The sequence below is a fragment of the Aquarana catesbeiana genome, linkage group LG06 (genome assembly GCF_042186555.1).
Source record: "Aquarana catesbeiana isolate 2022-GZ linkage group LG06, ASM4218655v1, whole genome shotgun sequence".
In the NCBI taxonomy this organism is placed as follows: Eukaryota; Metazoa; Chordata; class Amphibia; order Anura; family Ranidae; genus Aquarana; species Aquarana catesbeiana.
Window position 1 is genome coordinate 54,388,415 of NC_133329.1, and position 17,916 is coordinate 54,406,330.

Below are 17,916 nucleotides of genomic sequence, written 5' to 3' on the forward strand. Positions count from 1 at the left end.
GATTGATTAGTGAGGTGTATTAGTCTAGCAGCAGCATTCATAATAGACTGAAGGGGGGATAGCCTGTGTAAGGGTAGGCCATTAAGGAGAGATTTGCAGTAGTCAAGGCGGAGTGAATAGGTTGCTTTGTGGTGGTGTTAGTCAGGAAGGGTCGAATTCTGGAGATGTTGCGGAGGTTAAGGCGGCAAGATTTAGCCAGTGATTGGATGTGGGGGCTGAAGGAGAGGTCAGAGTCAAGGAGTACACCCAGCACCCTGGCATATGTGGAGGGACCGATGGTTTTGCTGTTGATCTTAATGGTAAAGTCATGGGGGGGATCAGGAAGGAGGAAATATAACAAGTTCAGTTTTAGTAAATAACCTATATAGGTCTTGTCATAAAAGCTTCCTCTTGCCTGTCAGCCGTCATGTACACTTAGCTGCAGCTCAGATTACATTTAGGGAGCCAATTGGTACCACCATGATGGGACTCCTGGGTGCATGCTTGGGAGTAAAGTCATCGTGACCTGGCCATTCGAGAGGCTGAATGGACTGAACCTGGGAGGAAGACCAGGGAGAAAATGAAAGTGCCCGGGACCCACTGGACTGGTGACATTGTAGCACTGGAGGGCTTCTTTGACAGCTTTAGTCTGCCATATTGTGCTAATATGTGGAGCATACTAGCGCACGTTGAAATGATGTATAGGGATAACCTAATTCTTTGTGCCAATCCAAATCTGCAGCCAATCTGGCCAGTTTGCTTTGACCAACCCATTAATCGTGAGCGGTGAGGGGTGGTGAGTAAGTTGAGACTTATTATTATGCCGCGTACACATGGTTGGATTTTCCAACGGGAAATGTTGGATGTGAGCTTGTTGTCGGAAAGTCCGACCACGTGTATGCTCCATCGAACATTTGCTGTTGGACTTTCCGCCAACAAATGTTTGCTAGCAGGTTCTCAAATTTCCGCCAACAAAACTTTGTTGTTGGAAAATCCGATCGTGTGTACACAAGTCCGTCGCACAAAAGTTTATGCATGCTCGGAATCAAGCAGAAGGAGCCGCACTGGCTATTGAACTTCCTGTTTTTCGGTTCGTCGTATGTCTTGTACGTCACCGCGTTCCCACGTTCGTAATTGTTGGTCAACATTTGTGTGACCGTGTGTATGCAAGACAAGTTTGAGCCAACATCCTTCAAACAAAAATCCACGGTTTTGTTGGCGGAAAGTCTGATCGTGTGTACGCGGCATAAGAAGCAAAGTGATCTAGTGAGCGGTCCAGCAAGCCTCTGTACTTTTTCACTATATGTTGGGCCAATGCAAAATATTGCCCGGTGGAATGACACCATCCACCTCATTGACCTTTGATTTATCTGACTGGGGCTGTCAGCACTGAAACATTTGGGAACTCCAATCAAACAGGTACTGGCTTTTACATCAGGGACAGGGCCAGGGGCAAATGTCAGCTGAAGACCAGGAAAATCTGGTCGCGGAACATACACTCAGCCCATTAAATCATTATAAATGGACAGGACTGAGAGACCTTTCTGCTAGTCTAATCTTTGGAAAGAAGCCTCTTCTACAGAATAATTGAAGACAGCAGGGCTGGTGCAAGGATTTTTGACACCCTAGGCGAAACCTAATTTTGTCTCCCCCTTGGCTCCACCCATGACTCGACCCCCTTAGCCCTGCCCATGTATACCACACCTTTTAAATGAAGCGCCCATCACATGCAACCTCACCAGCGCCCATCAATGCAGCCTCACCAGTGTCCATCAATGCAGCCTCACTAGCGCCAATCAAATGCAGCCTCACCAGGGCCAGGGGAAAATGTCATCTGAAGACCACCAGCGCCCATCAAACGCAACCTCACCAGCGCCCATCAAATGTAGCCTCACCAGCACCCATCAATGCAACCTCACCAGCGCCCATCAAATGCAACCTCACCAGCGCCCATCAAATGCAACCTCACCAGCGCCTATCAAATGCAGCCTCACCAGCGCCCATCAAATGCAACCTCACCAGCGCCCATCAAATGCAACCTCTCCAGCGCCCATCAAATGCAGCCTACAATTGACCATCAATGCAGCCTACCAGTGCCCATGAATGAATGTTTGCTTGCTTCCATTCATTTGGGAGTCGGGACACAGTCACAGCGAATGGAGGGGCGGCTGCCCGCTGATGCTGAGACTTAGTTGCTTGCTGCAGAGAGAAGAGAGTAGGAACACCAGGGGCCGGGCGCCCTAGGCAGCAGTGCGCCCTAGGCGGCTGCCTAGTTTGCCTAGTGGTAGCACCGGCCCTGGGTGACAGGACCTGCTCTTATTTGACTCACCCTCTGAAGTAGGTTGTGGTTCCTCCTTGGGTTTCTCTGGGTAGCTTAGGCCTCTCACTGAAAAGAAAATAAGAGAGAAGCACAGACATTAGTCTCTTTACGCTGACATGTTATCTTAATTTATCAGCAGAATTGTCCTCTTTATCGAAACACAAATGTAAACGGTTCATTATTTATTCATTACAGCTGTGCAAAGATTTCTGATGTGTCATCTTTGCACTGGTAAGATGACGGGCAGCGCCACCCACCCCTACATCTATACAATCTTTCAATAGGGAGCTTCAATGGGAAGCCCCCCCAGGGGAGGCAGCAGCCTAGCCTATACCTAAGCGTGGAATACAATAATTTATATAAGAAGAGAGAGGGAACGCTCACACAAAATCACAGTACACCAGGTACAAACCAAGTGAATAAAAATAATTTATTGAAGGAAAAAACACTACAAGTATGCTTTTAGAATACTTGATTTTTCTGTCACCTGCAACTTTTAAGTTGGTGCCAGGGTCCCTTTAATGAAACATTTTATGCACAATAACGGACATTTATGAAAAGTATTCTGTAAGCAGCCATGTATCCCTACCTAGTCATCTATTTCCATACCTCCCGACTTTCTGAGACAGGAATGAGGGACACCTATCAGCAAAAGTATGCAGGCATAGGACACACCCTCTTCCACGCCCCCTTAAAGGAGAATTGTACAACAAAAATGATTGGTTAAACCCACAAGTGTTTTTTTTTTAGGACTACTATTTCTTTATATTGGCTTTTTGAATTTACAGTTGCAGCAATTTAGAAATTGAGTGAAAGGTTTAGCGCTGTGATACACTTTTTGATAGATAAGTAGTGCATTTTATATACAACTATATAGATCAGACCAAAATGAGGGACAAAGTAGGAGCAAAGAGGGACAGGGGGACTTTGTTCCAAATCAGGGATAGTCCCTCGAAATCAGGGACAGTTGGGAGCTATGCATTTCTAGAGCTTGAAGTCTTTTTTTCAGAAGGCAGATTCACTTCCTGAACTTTTGTAAATGCTGCAATTCAACTTCCCGAATGTGTGTTTATGTAAGATTCCGTATTCTTAGAAATAGAACTGAGATGGGTATGTGCTGAACTGTGAAGTAATCCGGGTCTACTGTCATCGGACATGTTTCAGGTACTGGGGTCTGGGCAGAAGGTTTCTTGGGCAGCTTGTAGAAGGGCATAGTTCCCAACTGTCCCTCTGTCCCTCTTTCCTCCTCATTTGTCCCTCATTTTGGTCTGATCCACATAGTTTGTATATAAAATGTACTATTTATCTATGAAAAAGTGTTTCCCAGTGCTAAACCTTTCATCTGATTTCTAAATTGCTGCATTTGTAAATACTAAAAGCCAATATAAAGGAATAGTAGTGGTAAAAAGCACTTGTGGGTTTAACCAATCATTTTTTTTGTACAATTCTCCTTTAAAGGGGGTGTGGCAGGAGGTGTGTCTTATGCCTACATACTTTTGCTAATAGGTGTCCCTCATTCCCATTTCAGAAAGTTGGGAGGTGTGGAAAGGGAAGACCACAAGGAGGACCTAATCAAGGGGGTGATCCTCACTCATAGTACAATTAGCACAGGAGTCAGAAAGCTCACACAAGTAGCGTCAGAGTTTCAGCAGCAAATAGCAGTGACACCGTTGGGGGTTTTAATCATTCACTGCTAAAAAAAAAAAAAAAATTGGCATTAGATATACTTTAACCCATTGTGGACACTGGGCATGCTACATATGCCCCAAAAAGTTCATTGAAGTACACAGGGCACATGTAGCATGTCCTGTTCTTCAGCCCTGCAGCAGCTTCCTCCCTCCATCCAGCCACTTCCTGAATGCCTGTTTTCTGCTTTTTTTTAAAGCAAAAAAATGTCAGAATTGTAATTTTAAATGGGACTTACACTTCATACCACAAGTGCGGTTGAGCAGCCCAAATCACTTGAATGATTGATGTTTGCCTGGGGCTGCCGCTTGTCAACTCCACATGCCACGTTAAATGCTTTTCCACAGCTCAACCACTTGTTCTTACTGTCCCCTTCTCCAGGCATATGTGTGAAAGAGCCCCCCCCCCCCCCCATCCTTTGGACAATTCAATGGGCTCTTCACTTTATTTGGATTATTGCCCATTCGGTGGGTGGGGTTCCTTTCCTCCCCTTTTTTGTACTCTATATATAGTATGCTTCTCATTTTAATTGTGTGCAGTGATCAAGACGGTGTGCCGAAACGCGCCCGCTTTTGTACTTTTTTACATGTGCCAATAAAACGATTTACATTTGACATGGAGTTGCCGGCCCTTCTCTCTTCTACTATATGTGTGAAAGGGGCCTTACTTTGATATCTTAAAGTGTTCAGGACCCTGCATTCACTATATCTGGTCTCCCACAGTACACAGAACATAGAAATGTAATTATTTTAGTTAAAATAAACTGCTAAATACCTTTTTTTCATCAGCAGTATATAGCAGTCTTGTGACTTCTATCAGTGTCTGGTTAAAGCTTATAGGAGGAGTTTTCATTTTCCCCTGACTGTCCTATGAGGCTGCCGGACCCCTGATTCTCGGTCTGGACAGTGCTGATTGGCCCTGTGCTGATCACATGCACCCTCCCAAAAAAAAAAAAACTCTCTAGCAAGACACACCAAACTGAGCATGTGCAGAGGAGAGAGTTGTACTATCAGGAGATGGCTGGGGACAGTAAAAGAAGGGGAGGATCAGAGAAGACAGGATCAAACTGCTTGTTTTACACAATGCGAAAGATTAACCCCTTAGGTTCCACAGTGAGTATGACAAGCATGCTGTACTGCATATATAGACTGATTTTACTGTTTGTGGGTTTAGTAACACTTTAAGTTATGGCAAAGTTATTGCCGAAATAAGAAGCCAACAGCGGAAGTGTAAACATAGCTCTGGTTTATGGTAGGTGTACGGGGGGTGAGAGATGAACTGAATAAGTGATGTCATCTTTCCATAATTTTTCTTTCTTATGTTCCACTATCATCCTCATTAAAAGATTGCCATTGTTGATCATTCCTGACATTTCCTCCAATCCTGTCTCTTTCCGTGCCATTCAATCTTCAACACATTCCACTCAGAGCAATGCCATAAGAAAACGACTTTAGTATTATAACGTTGATATATTCTCTTTACTCACACCAATATATAAAGCTCAGACTCTTTTCCATGCTCAGTTTACTCTCACGGATTCTCCGCTGCTACAGGAATGTAGCCTGGGCGCATGCCTCACTCCGCCAACCAACGCGTTTCATCACAGCAAGATTTTCTCAACGGATAGAGCAAGGCTAAGCAAGCGCTAAATGCTTTAAACATTAACCCTTTATCTGCCTAGAGGCTGCCAGTTGTCAGGACTTGGCCATTTAATCTGAGAAACTCAGGCCCCGGTTAAAAAAAGTGAAACCAAATCAGAGGAGGGGTACAAAAGAAGATTTTTTTTTTATTAATAAAGGCAATAGCAGCAAGGTTTACACATGTAAGAAGTGTCTTATTATCCAATACAGTTATATGGAGAGTATTACTGGTTTCTGTATCTCCCAGAGATTGCAGGCTGCACTGCTTCGGCAACAAAGGGTGTTCCTGGAAATTATCTGTACATGTTGGCACCTATGCCAATCTCAACTATCACTCCACTCTATGCAAATTGCCCACAATAGTTAAATTCCTATAGCTAGCCATACACTATTAGATATTTTATTTTGTTTTGTTTTTGATTGGAGTTTTTTTGGGCATGGACATGGTTTGGGGTGGGATTAGATATTTTTCATTCAGCCTGTGAGCTAACAGAATACCTTATTTTGTCAAAAGTATTGGGACACCTGCCTTTACACACACATAAACATTAATGGCATCCCAGTCTTAGTCCTTAGGGATCAACATTGAGTTGGCCCACCCTTTGCAGTTATAACAGCTTCAACTCTTCTGGGAAGGCTGTCCACAAGGTTTAGGAGTGTGTCTATGGGAATGTTTGACCATTCTTCCAGAAGTGCATTTGTGAGGTCAGGCACTGATGTTGGACGAGAATACCTGGCTCGCAGTCTCCGCTCTAATTCATCCCAAAGGTGTTCTGTCGGGTTGAGGTCAGGACTCTGTGCAGGCCAGTCAAGTTCCCCCACCCCAAACTCACTCATCCATGTCTTTATGGACCTTGCTTTGTGCACTGGTGCGCAGTTGAGTTGGCCCAACCTTTGCAGTCATGTTGGAACAGGAAGGGGCCTTCCCCAAACCCAGTGGCGGATGGTGCTCAATATTTTTTGAGGGGCGCAAACAAACTGAACAATTCTGAAAAAAAAAAAAAACATCAATTGCAGCCTCACTGTACCATCAATTGCCGCCACTGTACCATCAAACGCAGCCACTGTGCCATATCAAATGCTCCCGCTATGCCATATCAAATGCTGCCAGTGTGCCCCCCCGCCCGCCGTCTGCACTTACCCTGTCTTGGTGGGACAGCTCCTCAATGCTCCTCGATGTCTTCTCCCGTCCTCTCCTCCCGTCCTCTGCTATGATTGGACACCTAATAGGCGTCCAATCACAGCGCCTGTCATTTCAGCCAATCAGGTGACGGGTAACAGATCCAAGCACCTGATTGGCGGATAGGCGGTTTAGTGTTAGGAAAGCGAATATTCATTCACTTTTTAACACAGCCTGGACAGAGTCCTGACCTCAACTCGATAGAACACCTTTGGGGTGAATTTGAGCAGAGACTTCGAGCCAGGCTTTCTCATCCAACATCAGTGCCTGATCCCATAAATGTGCTTGTGGAAGAATATCAAATATTCCCATAAACACACTACTAAACCTTGTGGACAGCCTTCCCAGAAGAGTTGAAGCTGTTATAGCTGCAAAGGGTGGGCCAACTCCATATTAAACCCTACGGACTAAGACTGGGATGCCCATGAAAGTTCATGTGCGTGTAAAGGCAAGTGTCCCTATACTTTTGACAATATAGTGTATAGCAGATTCCTTAATTCATGCTATACAGCAAATTCCCCTGTTGGACTATTGTATTCTGACTGCTGCTGATGGCGACTGTCAGAGTACCCGAACAAAAGCTGCATCTGAAACCAGCCTTAGTTAGTGCAATTTTCTTTCCTGCAACCATTGGTGAATCCCCCATCAACACTAACTGTGAATTGTGTTCTCCCGGTGGAGGGAGCCATCCCGGCTGGGAGAACACACAGTGATTATTGCTAGCGGCTATAGCCACTGGCAACAGTCACATGAAAAATCCAACAGGCTGATCTATCAATCAACTTGGGTACAATCAGCCTGCCCATGCACGATTCGAACTATCTTTGGCTGGCATAATTGGATGTAGATGCTTTTTTCCCACCAATTTTTCCACCCGACGCCTTTGATTTTTCAGTCAAAGGGGGCCAACAGATCTACTCACTAAGCCAATTTCAGCCTAATAATCATGAACTGGCTGAAATTCAAACAGTGTATGGCCAGTTTTATTTTTTAAAGAAACGTTATGGTCAAAAGTTATGGTCATATCAATTGAATCTAAAGCCCATGGCCTTACCATTGTCCAGGGCTTTCTTAAGGTCTGAGGCCACTTGCTTCTCATTAATGGCATTGAGAACATCCACCGTCAGCTCTGGTCCATAGCAATCCTTGTAGAAACTCACGATCAGTTCCACTACGTCATCTGTATCTGCCTTCTCTAGCTTGCTCTTGGGGATCGTGTTGAAGCCCTCCTTGATGTCCCAGTCCATTAATTTGTTTCGGAACCTCTTGAAGCTACTTCCACTCAAATCATCCAAGGCCCTGACCAGGGCATCTCGTACAGTCCCTGCCATCTTCTCCTATGTGGTGCCTTCAAAAGGAAATCTGTCAAGTTTTTACCTGAAATCGAAAGTAACTCACTTGTTTTTTTTTTTCTGTCTCGAACAAAAAAAAAAAAAACACCCTGACTTAATTCAAAGCTTCCTTGTGTGAGGCAGATGGGGTCAAGCTTGTAATCTTGGTTAAGATTTGGTTGGACGTCTTTTCTGCAGCTCTATAATGCAACTTCGTAGACGGAGAGGACACAAATCCTTCCTTCCTCCAACAACCACCTGAAATATACAGGCAGTTCATTTCCTATAACATAGTTACATAGTAGGTGAGGTCGAAAAAAGACACAAGTCCATCAAGTCCAACCTATGTGTGTGATTATATGTCAAAGAGGTTCTCCTCTTTCAGAATTTTTTTTATCTGCACTAAACATTCATACATGACCCCAACGTGTGTTCTGTACAACTGTGCTGTCGATATGTGTTGTATCCGCAGATTAGTTTACAGTGGAATGATGAGCAAAATAAAAATGACATATACTGTATTGCCAAAAGTATTGGGACACCTGCCTTTACACGCACATGAACTTTAATGGCATCCCAGTCTTAGTCCGTAGGGTTCAATATGGAGTTGGCCCCCCCTTTGCAGCTATAACAGCTTCAACTCTTCTGGGAAGGCTATCCACAAGGATTAGGAGTGTGTCTATGGGAATGTTTAACCATTCTTCCAGAAGCGCATTTGTGAGGTCAGGCATTGATGTTGGATGAGAAGGCCTGGCTCGCAGTCTCCGCTCTAATTCATCCCAAAGGTGTTCTATCGGGTTGAGGTCAGGACTCTGTGCAGGTCAGTCAAGTTCCTCCACCCCAAACTCGCTCATCCATGTCTTTATGGACCTTGCTTTGTACTCTTGGTATGCTGACGCCTTAAGAGTTCCCTTCACTGGAACTAAGGGGCCAAGCCCAACCCCGGAAAAACAACCCCACACCATAATCCCCCCTCCACCAAATGATTTAGACCAGTGCACAAAGCAAGGTCCATAAAGGCATGGATGGATTAATGGAATTTGGACTCCCGAAGGTGTTCTATGGGGTTGAGGCCAGTCAAGTTCCTCCACCCCAAACTCGCTCATCTATGTCTTTATGGGCCTTGCTTTGTGTACTGGTCCAAATCTTTTAGTGGAGGGGGGATTATGGGGTGGGGTTGTTTTTCATGGGTTGGGCTTGGCCCCTTAGTTCCAGTTAGGCAGGCCAATCAAGTTCCTCCACTCCAAACTCGATCATCTATTTCTTTATGGACTATAGAATGTAATCTGCGTGGCTCTATATTATCATGCACCTCATCCCACTAAACAAAATTGGAAATGTGGAGGAATGGGATTGTAATGGTGCTACCAACCATTATTTCATAACAAGTTGAGTAAAAAACTATATTTTCTTTATTAAATACAAAGGAATAAAGAACAGGGCACACAAAAAATAGTTAAAAACAATGATAGAGCATTTACCTGGTACAAATATTGGGTTGTTGGTGACTTGAATGGAAAAAAGAAGGATGGCCACAGATGGATGTTAAATCCCAACATGTTTCGCCAATGATGGCTTCCTCAGGGGATAATGTGGGACATTAAAGTTCATGTGCGTGTAAAGGTAGGTGTACCAATCCTTTTGACAATATAGTGTATATGATGTAGTCTGTTACATTAACACAGCAGTGTTTTCCTGAGCCCCATGTAATGTAGTTTTGTTACCTGTTGAACCTCCCAGGATTTGCAAGCTGACAGTTACAAGGATTTTGGCCAAACATCAGACAATGTTAAACCTCAGCAGTCCAAAATTTGGACAAAAGGTTTGACTTATGCATGGCAGTGCAATAGCGTGTTGGTAGCGGGGCCGGGACAAGGGGTGGGAGTGAAAGGGACACCTGTCCTGTCCACAATGTGCTAGTGTGTGCATGTGGGGGGGGGGCACCAGTACACTGCTACAGTGTTGGTTATCGCTAGCACTGGGCACCTGTCCACATCTGCTGCCTGGAGTCCCTGAGTTTCCAGCGCATTGATCATCGAGAATTTGTGCTGAGAGGGGCAAGATAGAGAGGGAGGGTTTGTGCCGAGAGGGGAGATTTTGGGAGGGTAGGAAAATTTGTGTTAGAAGGATGAGTTTGCGGGAATTTATACTGAAAGGGTGCATATGGATGGGCGGGGGGTTATTTGTGCTGAGAGGGGGTATTTGTACTGGGAGGGGGATTTGTACTAGAAGGAAGTAAATGGGGGTGGAGATTTGTGCTTAGAGTGTGATTTGTGCTGGAAGGCTGTATTTGTGCTGGGATGGGGAGATGGAGGAGAGGGTATGTTCTGAGAGAGGGGATTTGGGGGATTTGTGTAAAAAGGAGGGGTTTGGGGATGATTTATGCTGGAAGGGAGCATATGGGGGTGGTTTTTGCTGAGAGGGGAGATTTGTGCTGGAAGGGGGTGTATGGGGTGAGGATTGGGGGGGCAAAATTTTCCATCTCCGCCTTGGGCACTGGATGACCTTGTCCTGGCCCCGGATGGGAGGTCACCCCCTAGAGGCTGGTATCGCACCAACAAGCCATTTAAAGTAGCACACTAACCCAATACACTGCAGCCGTATACACCTATGGAAGGGTCACGTCCCCTTCTCAGCTGGTGACTAGGTCTGTTCCTACCTGACCTGCTGAGAATGGCTGACAGCTGATCACATGGTAAGGGGCCGGGACCGGATTTTTTTACTCGGATCGGTGATCAGCCGAGTCTCGGTGACTCAGTGATCACAGTGCGCCCGGTGCGCGCCCTGAGCGCGCACAGGGGAGGCCGTCATATGACAGCCTCCCGGGAATTAAGGTCCGCGCTGTGGCCGTCATTCGGCCATAGCACAGATGGCAGGTGGTTAAAGTGATACTAAAGTCTCTTTTTTTTGTTTTTTTTTTAATTTTAAAATAACAAACATGTTATACTTACCTGCCCTGTGCACTGGTTTTGCACAGAGCAGTACAGGTCCTCCTCTTCTCGGGTCCCTCTTTGCTGATTCTGGCCCCTCCCCCCTGCCGAGTGCCCACACAGGAAGCAGCTTACAATGGGGACACCTGAGCCGAGCCACAGCTCCATGTGTCCATTCAGAAATGGAGCCGTGGCCCAGCCCTGCCCCCTCTCTCTCCTCATTGGCTCACTGACTTTGATTGACAGCAGTGGGAGCCAATGGCGCTCTGCCGCTGTCTCAGCCAATCAAGAGGAAGAGTCTGGCCAGCCTAGTCTCTTGTGCAACATCGCTGGATCGAGATGGGCTCAGGTAAGTTTTAGAGGGGCTGAGGGGGGCTGCTGCACACAGGTTTTTTTATCTTAATGCATTAAGATAAAAAAAAAAAACCTTCTGATTTTACAACCAGTTTAAGTGAACAAGTTGAAGACAGAAACTGATTGTTTGCCATGTACAGCTGCTCTAGTTTTGATAAATGTCCGCCATTGTTTTTGTGGTTTTAGCACGCATTATTAAAGTAGAGCGCCCCTTGTATGGAGTGGAAGTGTTTGAAGGTGAAACAGCTCGTTTTGAAGTAGAAATCTCAGAACCTGACGTTCATGCCCAATGGAAACTTAAGGGAGAAGTATTATCTCCATCTCCGGTAAGTTTTGTCTCGAAAATAGTGTTAGGAACCCATAAACTGTTTGCTTTTGTTTGCTTATATACACTGAAATGCTATTTTGATTTTCATTGTTACAGTAAAAAAGTAACTTTTCTTTAGAGCCCTTTCACACTGGGGCGGTTTGCAGGCGCTATTGCGCTAATAATAGCTCCTGCAAACCGACCCGAAACAGCCGCTGCTTTCATTCCAGTGTGAAAGCCCCGAGGGCTTTCACACTGGAGCGGTACGCTAGCAGGACGGGATAAAAAGTCCTGCCAGCAGCATCTTCGGAGTGGTGAAGGAGTGGAGTGTATACCGCTCCTTCACCGTTCCTGCCTATTGAAATCAATGGGATGGCGCGGCTATACCGCCGGCAAAGCACCTCTGCAGAGGCGCTTTGCGGTGGTATTTAACCCTTTCTCGGCCGCTAGCGGGGCGGTTTTACCGATACTGACGGTAAAACGCCGCTAATAATAGCGGCGTTTTACCGCCGATGTCGCCCCCGCCCCAGTGTGAAAGGGCCCTTAGTTTTCAGAAGGTGCTTCCTTATATTTGTTCATTTCATTATCTAACTATATCTTTTATATAGTTTATTAATTCATTTTGCTTTTTGAAATCAAAGGATTGTGAAATCATAGAAGATGGAAAGAAACACGTCCTTATTTTGTATAACTGCAAAATGGACATGACTGGAGATTTCCTTCCAAGCTGCCAATGCCAAAAATGCTGCCAATCTCAAAGTGAAAGGTATGGTGTTATTTTATTACTACATGAACCAGAGGCCCTCTTTACAGTTATAAAACTTGGTTTAACTAGATCCAGATAATGCTTTTTCATAATGCGTGTAACTATTTATTCTACTCTATTCTTGGCATAGGCACATGGGATAAATTTGCAGCCTTTTATAAAATTTAACCATTCACATTTACACAGTCTAGGAGCTTAAAATGTAATGTTCTTACCCAGGGCTTTTTTTCCTCAAACAATGGGTGCTGGAACTCAACCACGACCCCCCAAAACCCCTCCCCCTACACACACCCGCCAAATTACATCAAATAGTGGGTGTGGTCATATTTCACAAACAGTAGGAGGGTCCTAAAGGGGCATTAAATACCAGGATTGCATTATATACAGAGTGCAGAGCTGCCACTTGTAAACACAGAAACCGGACTTCTGCGTTTACAAGTGATTGTGGTGAGCAGGCCCCCCATGGGTCTGAGCCAGAGGTGGTGGAACTGAGTTCCACCAAGTTCCCCCTGAAAAAAAGCCCTGCCACCAGCCCTCTACTATCTTTAGGGGGCTGCGGCCTGAAGAAGAGCTACATGAGCCGGACAGGTTGCCGTACACACAGGTTGAATGTCAGCTGTTTTCTGTTGAACCGGCTGGTACCGGCTGACAGAGGCAGCTCTCTAATTAGGCGAAATAGGCGGTGGCCTCAGGCCTCGCAGTCATAGGGGCCTCGCACAGCTGGCTAGTTTACCTAATTAGAGAGCCGCCTCATTCAGCAGCAGAGATCTCCGTCCTGAGTCCCCTCGCTCTGCTACAGGGAGAGATAACAGGCGGCAAGTGAGACCTGTGATCGGAGCTCACATACATCTCCGGATCACAGACAGGGAGAGACGCTCAGCATAGCCTGTTCTGACAGATCTCCCCCCTCCCCCTTCTGCCGGCACAGCCAGACAGAAGAGGAGAGAGAGCTTCTGCTCCTCCTCCTCCCGCCCTCTCCTCCTGTGTCTGCCCCGCCCACTCTCCTCGGCAGTGTTCTCTGTTCTGTCTCAGAGAAGGGGATGTGTGGGCGGGAAGATTCAAGCTGAAGCCCAGCAAAGAGAAAAGGACAAGTGGAGTCTGATCCATCCATCCATCCCATTCATCCATCCATTCAGTCCCTCCTGCCTCCCAGTGAGTACACTGATGTAGGGGATGTTCTTCCTTCCCTTCTTCCTCCATGCCCCTCGCTTTCTTTCTTTCTATTCTTTTTGTCTCTTTCTTTCTCTTTCCCCATCCCCCTCTCTTTCTTTCTTTCTTTCTTTCTTTCTTTCTTTCTTTCTTTCCATCTTTCTTTCTTTCTCCATCCCCATCACTTTCTTTCTTTCTTTCTCCATCTTTCCTTCCATCTGTCCTTCTTTCCATCTTTCTTTCTTTCTTTGTTTCTTTCTTTCTTTCTTTCTTTCTTTCTTTCTTTCTTTCTTTCTTTCTTTTCTTTCTTTCTTTCTTTCTTTCTTTCTTTCTTTCTTTCTTTCTTTCTTTCTTTCTTTCTTTTCTTTCTTTCTTTCTTTCTTTCTTTCTTTCTTTCTTTCCTTCCGTCTGTCCTTCTTTCCTTCCGTCTGTCCTTCTTTCCTTCCGTCTGTCCTTCTTTCCTTCCATTTGTCCTTCTTTCCTTCCTTCCTTCTTTCCTTCCTTCCTTCCTTCCTTCCTTCCTTCCTTCCTTCCTTCCTTCCTTCCTTCCTTCCTTTCTTTCTTTCTTTCTTTCTTTCTTTCTTTCTTTCTTTCTTTCCTTCCGTCTGTCCTTCTTTCCTTCCATTTGTCCTTCCTTCCTTCCTTCCTTCCTTCCTTCCTTCCTTCCTTCCTTCCTTCCTTCCTTCCTTCCTTCCTTCCTTCCTTTCTTTCTTTCTTTCTTTCTTTCTTTCTTTCTTTCTTTCTTTCTCCACCCATCCCCCTTTATTTCTCTCTTTGTGACAGCATACCAGAATAGGTAGGATCTGTGAGAGTAGCTTCCCTGTGCAGCTCTGCTTGAGGAAAATATAACTTTATTATGCCCACTTACCTACCCCCTGTACTGTCCACTCCCCTATACTGTACCCTCTTAATACAGTTCATAATACAGTGGGGCCTCATGTCTAAGTTTTGCCTAAGGCCTCACAAAGTCTAGAGCCGCCTCTGCCGGATGATATTTGGCCCGTGTGTACAGGGCTTTACTCATAAAATCTGTTGTTGTAGCTGCTATAAAGTGTTAGCTGGAACTGGATTTTAATTTAATTACCGAAAGTCCATCTAAAGCCCACCCTCTCCCTCTACCCTTCCTCTTTGTGGCTATAACAGTCTCCACTCTTCAGGAAGACTTTCCACAAAATTTTGAAGCGTGTCTGTGGGAATTTGTGCCCATTCGGGCAACATAGCATTTGTGGGGTCAGGTACTGATGTTGGATGAGAAGATCTGGCCCACATTCAGAATTACTTCTCATACCAAAGGTGTTCAGTAGGGTTAAGGTCAGAACTTTGTGTAGGCCACTTGAGTTCCTCCACACCAAACGGGTCACACCAAGTCTTCAGCCACGGATATGGTTGCCACCTCATCCCTTTAAACCCGAACACATATTAATTACTTCTGTGGCTGATTAAGGTGGTAATTAAACTCACTTGGTGCCTTATCTGCATTTAATTAGCCTCAGAACCTGTGTAATTCAAAGGTGTTCAGGTTTAAAGGGATGAGGTGGCAACTCTAGCCACGGACCTCTCCCACCTGAAAAATCACAACATGGCCTTCATAGAGTTCAATGAAAAACCTGTGCACAGCCCATTAACTTGTTGACAGCATCTCATTCAAACTCTATGGAGTGCACATGGGGCGCAGTGTCTGGTTGGGAAGATTTTAAAAATGCTCAGCATGAGGAGGGGGGAAACTCCAAGAATAGGTACACTATGGGGTTGGTTTACTAAAACTGGAGAGTGCGAAATCTGATGCAGCTCTGCATAGAAACCAATCGGCTTCCAGGCTTTTTTGGTCAAAGCTTAATTGAATAAGCTGAAGATAGAAGCTGATTGGCTACCATGCACAACTGCACCAGATTTTGCATTCTCCAAGTCTAGTAAATCAACCTCTAAATGTGCACTTTTTGTAATATTTATTTTGGAGGTGCTGACCTTGAGGTTGATCACACTGTATGTCAATATTCACGTTACGTAGCAAATTTGTTCCTGATCAACTTTTAGCTAAAGCAGACTTTTTCAGCCACGGTGCCCAGGTACCCTGGGGTGCCTTGAGGCTTCTTCAGGGATCCCTTGGCGAAATGCCTAAAAATGTATCAAAAAGGCGGCGTATAGATAAAGCCCACCTTTTAGTTACACAAAGCCACAGGCTTTCATCGTGCACCATTACGACTTTCTAGACACTGGCATCCATCCTAACAACCAATGTTGGCATCAGTTGATAAGGCAGATGTCTGTTGCCTCCACCACATCCTTGTTTGGCCCTCCTCTGCCTCTCTTCCTCAGCACTGGGGTCACATTAGCTGACTGATGGAGAGAAATTGAGGGAGAAGAGAAACATTGGAATACTAGTCAGTACCAGTGTGCAAAAGTTTTTGCTTTGGCAGAAAAAAAATCACCCCTGCCCCTGATGATGTCATTTCTGACGAAACGGCCGTAGGGTAGACACGCACGCACGGACTGCGCATGCGCGGACTTTCTGTTTGTATCGGAGCCGGTTTTTAAACTCCTTGCAAGGAACTTTTATGGATGCCTATATGGCAATTTAAATAAAAAGAAGCTGAAACTTTTTTACACTATTGGAGTGTTTTCTCTTCCTTTTTTTTGGATATTTATCATCGTTAAGAGGGGATTTCCCCTCCCCCCTCCTTCTACCATTGAGAACCAGTCTGCAAACCACCTTTCCAGCGCTCTCAATTAGGAGCCATCCACAGGGAGGATAACATCCAAAGTGGAGGATATTTCATGCTGTTTTTCAATAGCTGTCTGGTAAGCCTTTAATCTTTCTGTGGTGACGGTCTTTATCAGCGGTGGAAGTCACGGATTTACTCAGCAGAATCTTCACTTATACATATGTGGACACTATAATATAATTAAGCATGTCATTTATGAAAATTTGAATTGGTATTTGTTATTTTTCACCCATGGATAATATCCACTAATCCTTAGGAGTATAATCATGTGCACGATTTGTTAGTTTTTTATGGTCTCATCTGCTTTTTAGTATAGTTTATTGTCTACTGTACAGTAGTCATCCAGCGCTGCACTTTTTTGTATATATATTTGTTTTGTGCCCCCTATACACCTAGCGCAAATTTTTCTTTTAGATAAAGAAAAAAAATCACCTCTAACGTTGGGTGTCCTGCATGTGTGGATGTTGCTGCATTATGTGAAACTATTAGAACAGTTTTTTACATTTTAGAAAGGGGGGCTTCAACACTGTCCATAATTTTAACCCCTTGTCGACCGTCTTACGCCGATATACGTCGGCAGAAGGGCACATACAGGCATATTAATGTAACTGTACGTTGCCCTTTAAGACACGGCATTGTGGGCGCGCGCCGCGAGCTCCGTGAGTGTGATTGCAGGTCCCGTGGACTCATTGTCTGTGGGGATATCTGCGATCGTCTCACGGAGAGGAAGAACAGGGAAATGCCAATGTAAACAAGCATTTCCCCGTTCTGCCTGGTGACAGGACACTGATCACCGCTCCCTTTAATCGGAAGCGGTGATCAGTGTCGTGTCACACGTAGCCCCTCCCCCCCACAGTTAGAATCAATCCCTAGGACACACTTAACCCCTACAGCGCCACCTAGTGGTTAACCCCTTCACTACCAGTCACATTTAATCAGTAATCAATGCATTTTTGATTGCACTGATCGCTGTATAAATGTGAATGGTCCCAAAATAGCGCCAAAAGTGTACGATCTGTCCGCCATAATGTCGCAGTCATGATAAAAATCGCAGATCGCTGCCATTACTAGTAAAAAAAAAAATTATTAATAAAAATGCCATAAAACTATCCCCTATTTTGTAGATGCTATAACTTTTGCGCAAACCAATCAATAAACGCTTATTGCGATTTTTTTTTACCAAAAATATGTAGAAGAATACATATCGGTCTAAACTGAGGGAAAAAAATGTTTTTTTATATATTTTTTTAGGGATATTTATTATAGCAAAAAGTAAAAAATAATGCGTTTTTTTCAAAATTGTCGCTTTTTTTTGTTTATAGCGCAAAAAATAAAAAACGCAGAGGCAATCAAGTACCACCAAAAGAAAGCTCTATTTGTGGGGAAAAAAAGGATGTCAATTTTGTTTGGGAGCCATGTCGCACGACCGCGCAATTGTCGGTTAAAGCGACGCAGTGCCGAATCGCAAAAAAAACGCTCTGGTCTTTGGGCAGCCAAATGGTCCGGGGCTGAAGTGGTTAAAGGGGGCCTTGACTAAAAAAAAGATTGAGA

At 44.8% G+C, this 17,916-nt stretch overlaps 1 protein-coding gene across 1 annotated transcript in view; it reads right to left on the reverse strand.

Moving 5' to 3' along the window:
- The window catches only part of LOC141147959 (apoptosis-associated speck-like protein containing a CARD), a 67,151-nt gene extending 58,935 nt beyond the window's left edge, over positions 1-8,216 (reverse strand). The window contains exons 1-2 of the mRNA XM_073635117.1: positions 7,860-8,216; positions 2,309-2,365 (exon numbers count right to left, since the gene is read on the reverse strand). Of these exons, the coding sequence (XP_073491218.1) occupies positions 2,309-2,365; positions 7,860-8,136 (334 nt within the window). The 5' untranslated portion in view covers positions 8,137-8,216. The remainder of the gene's footprint in view (positions 1-2,308; positions 2,366-7,859) is intronic.
- Positions 8,217-17,916: the final 9,700 nt, after the last annotated feature.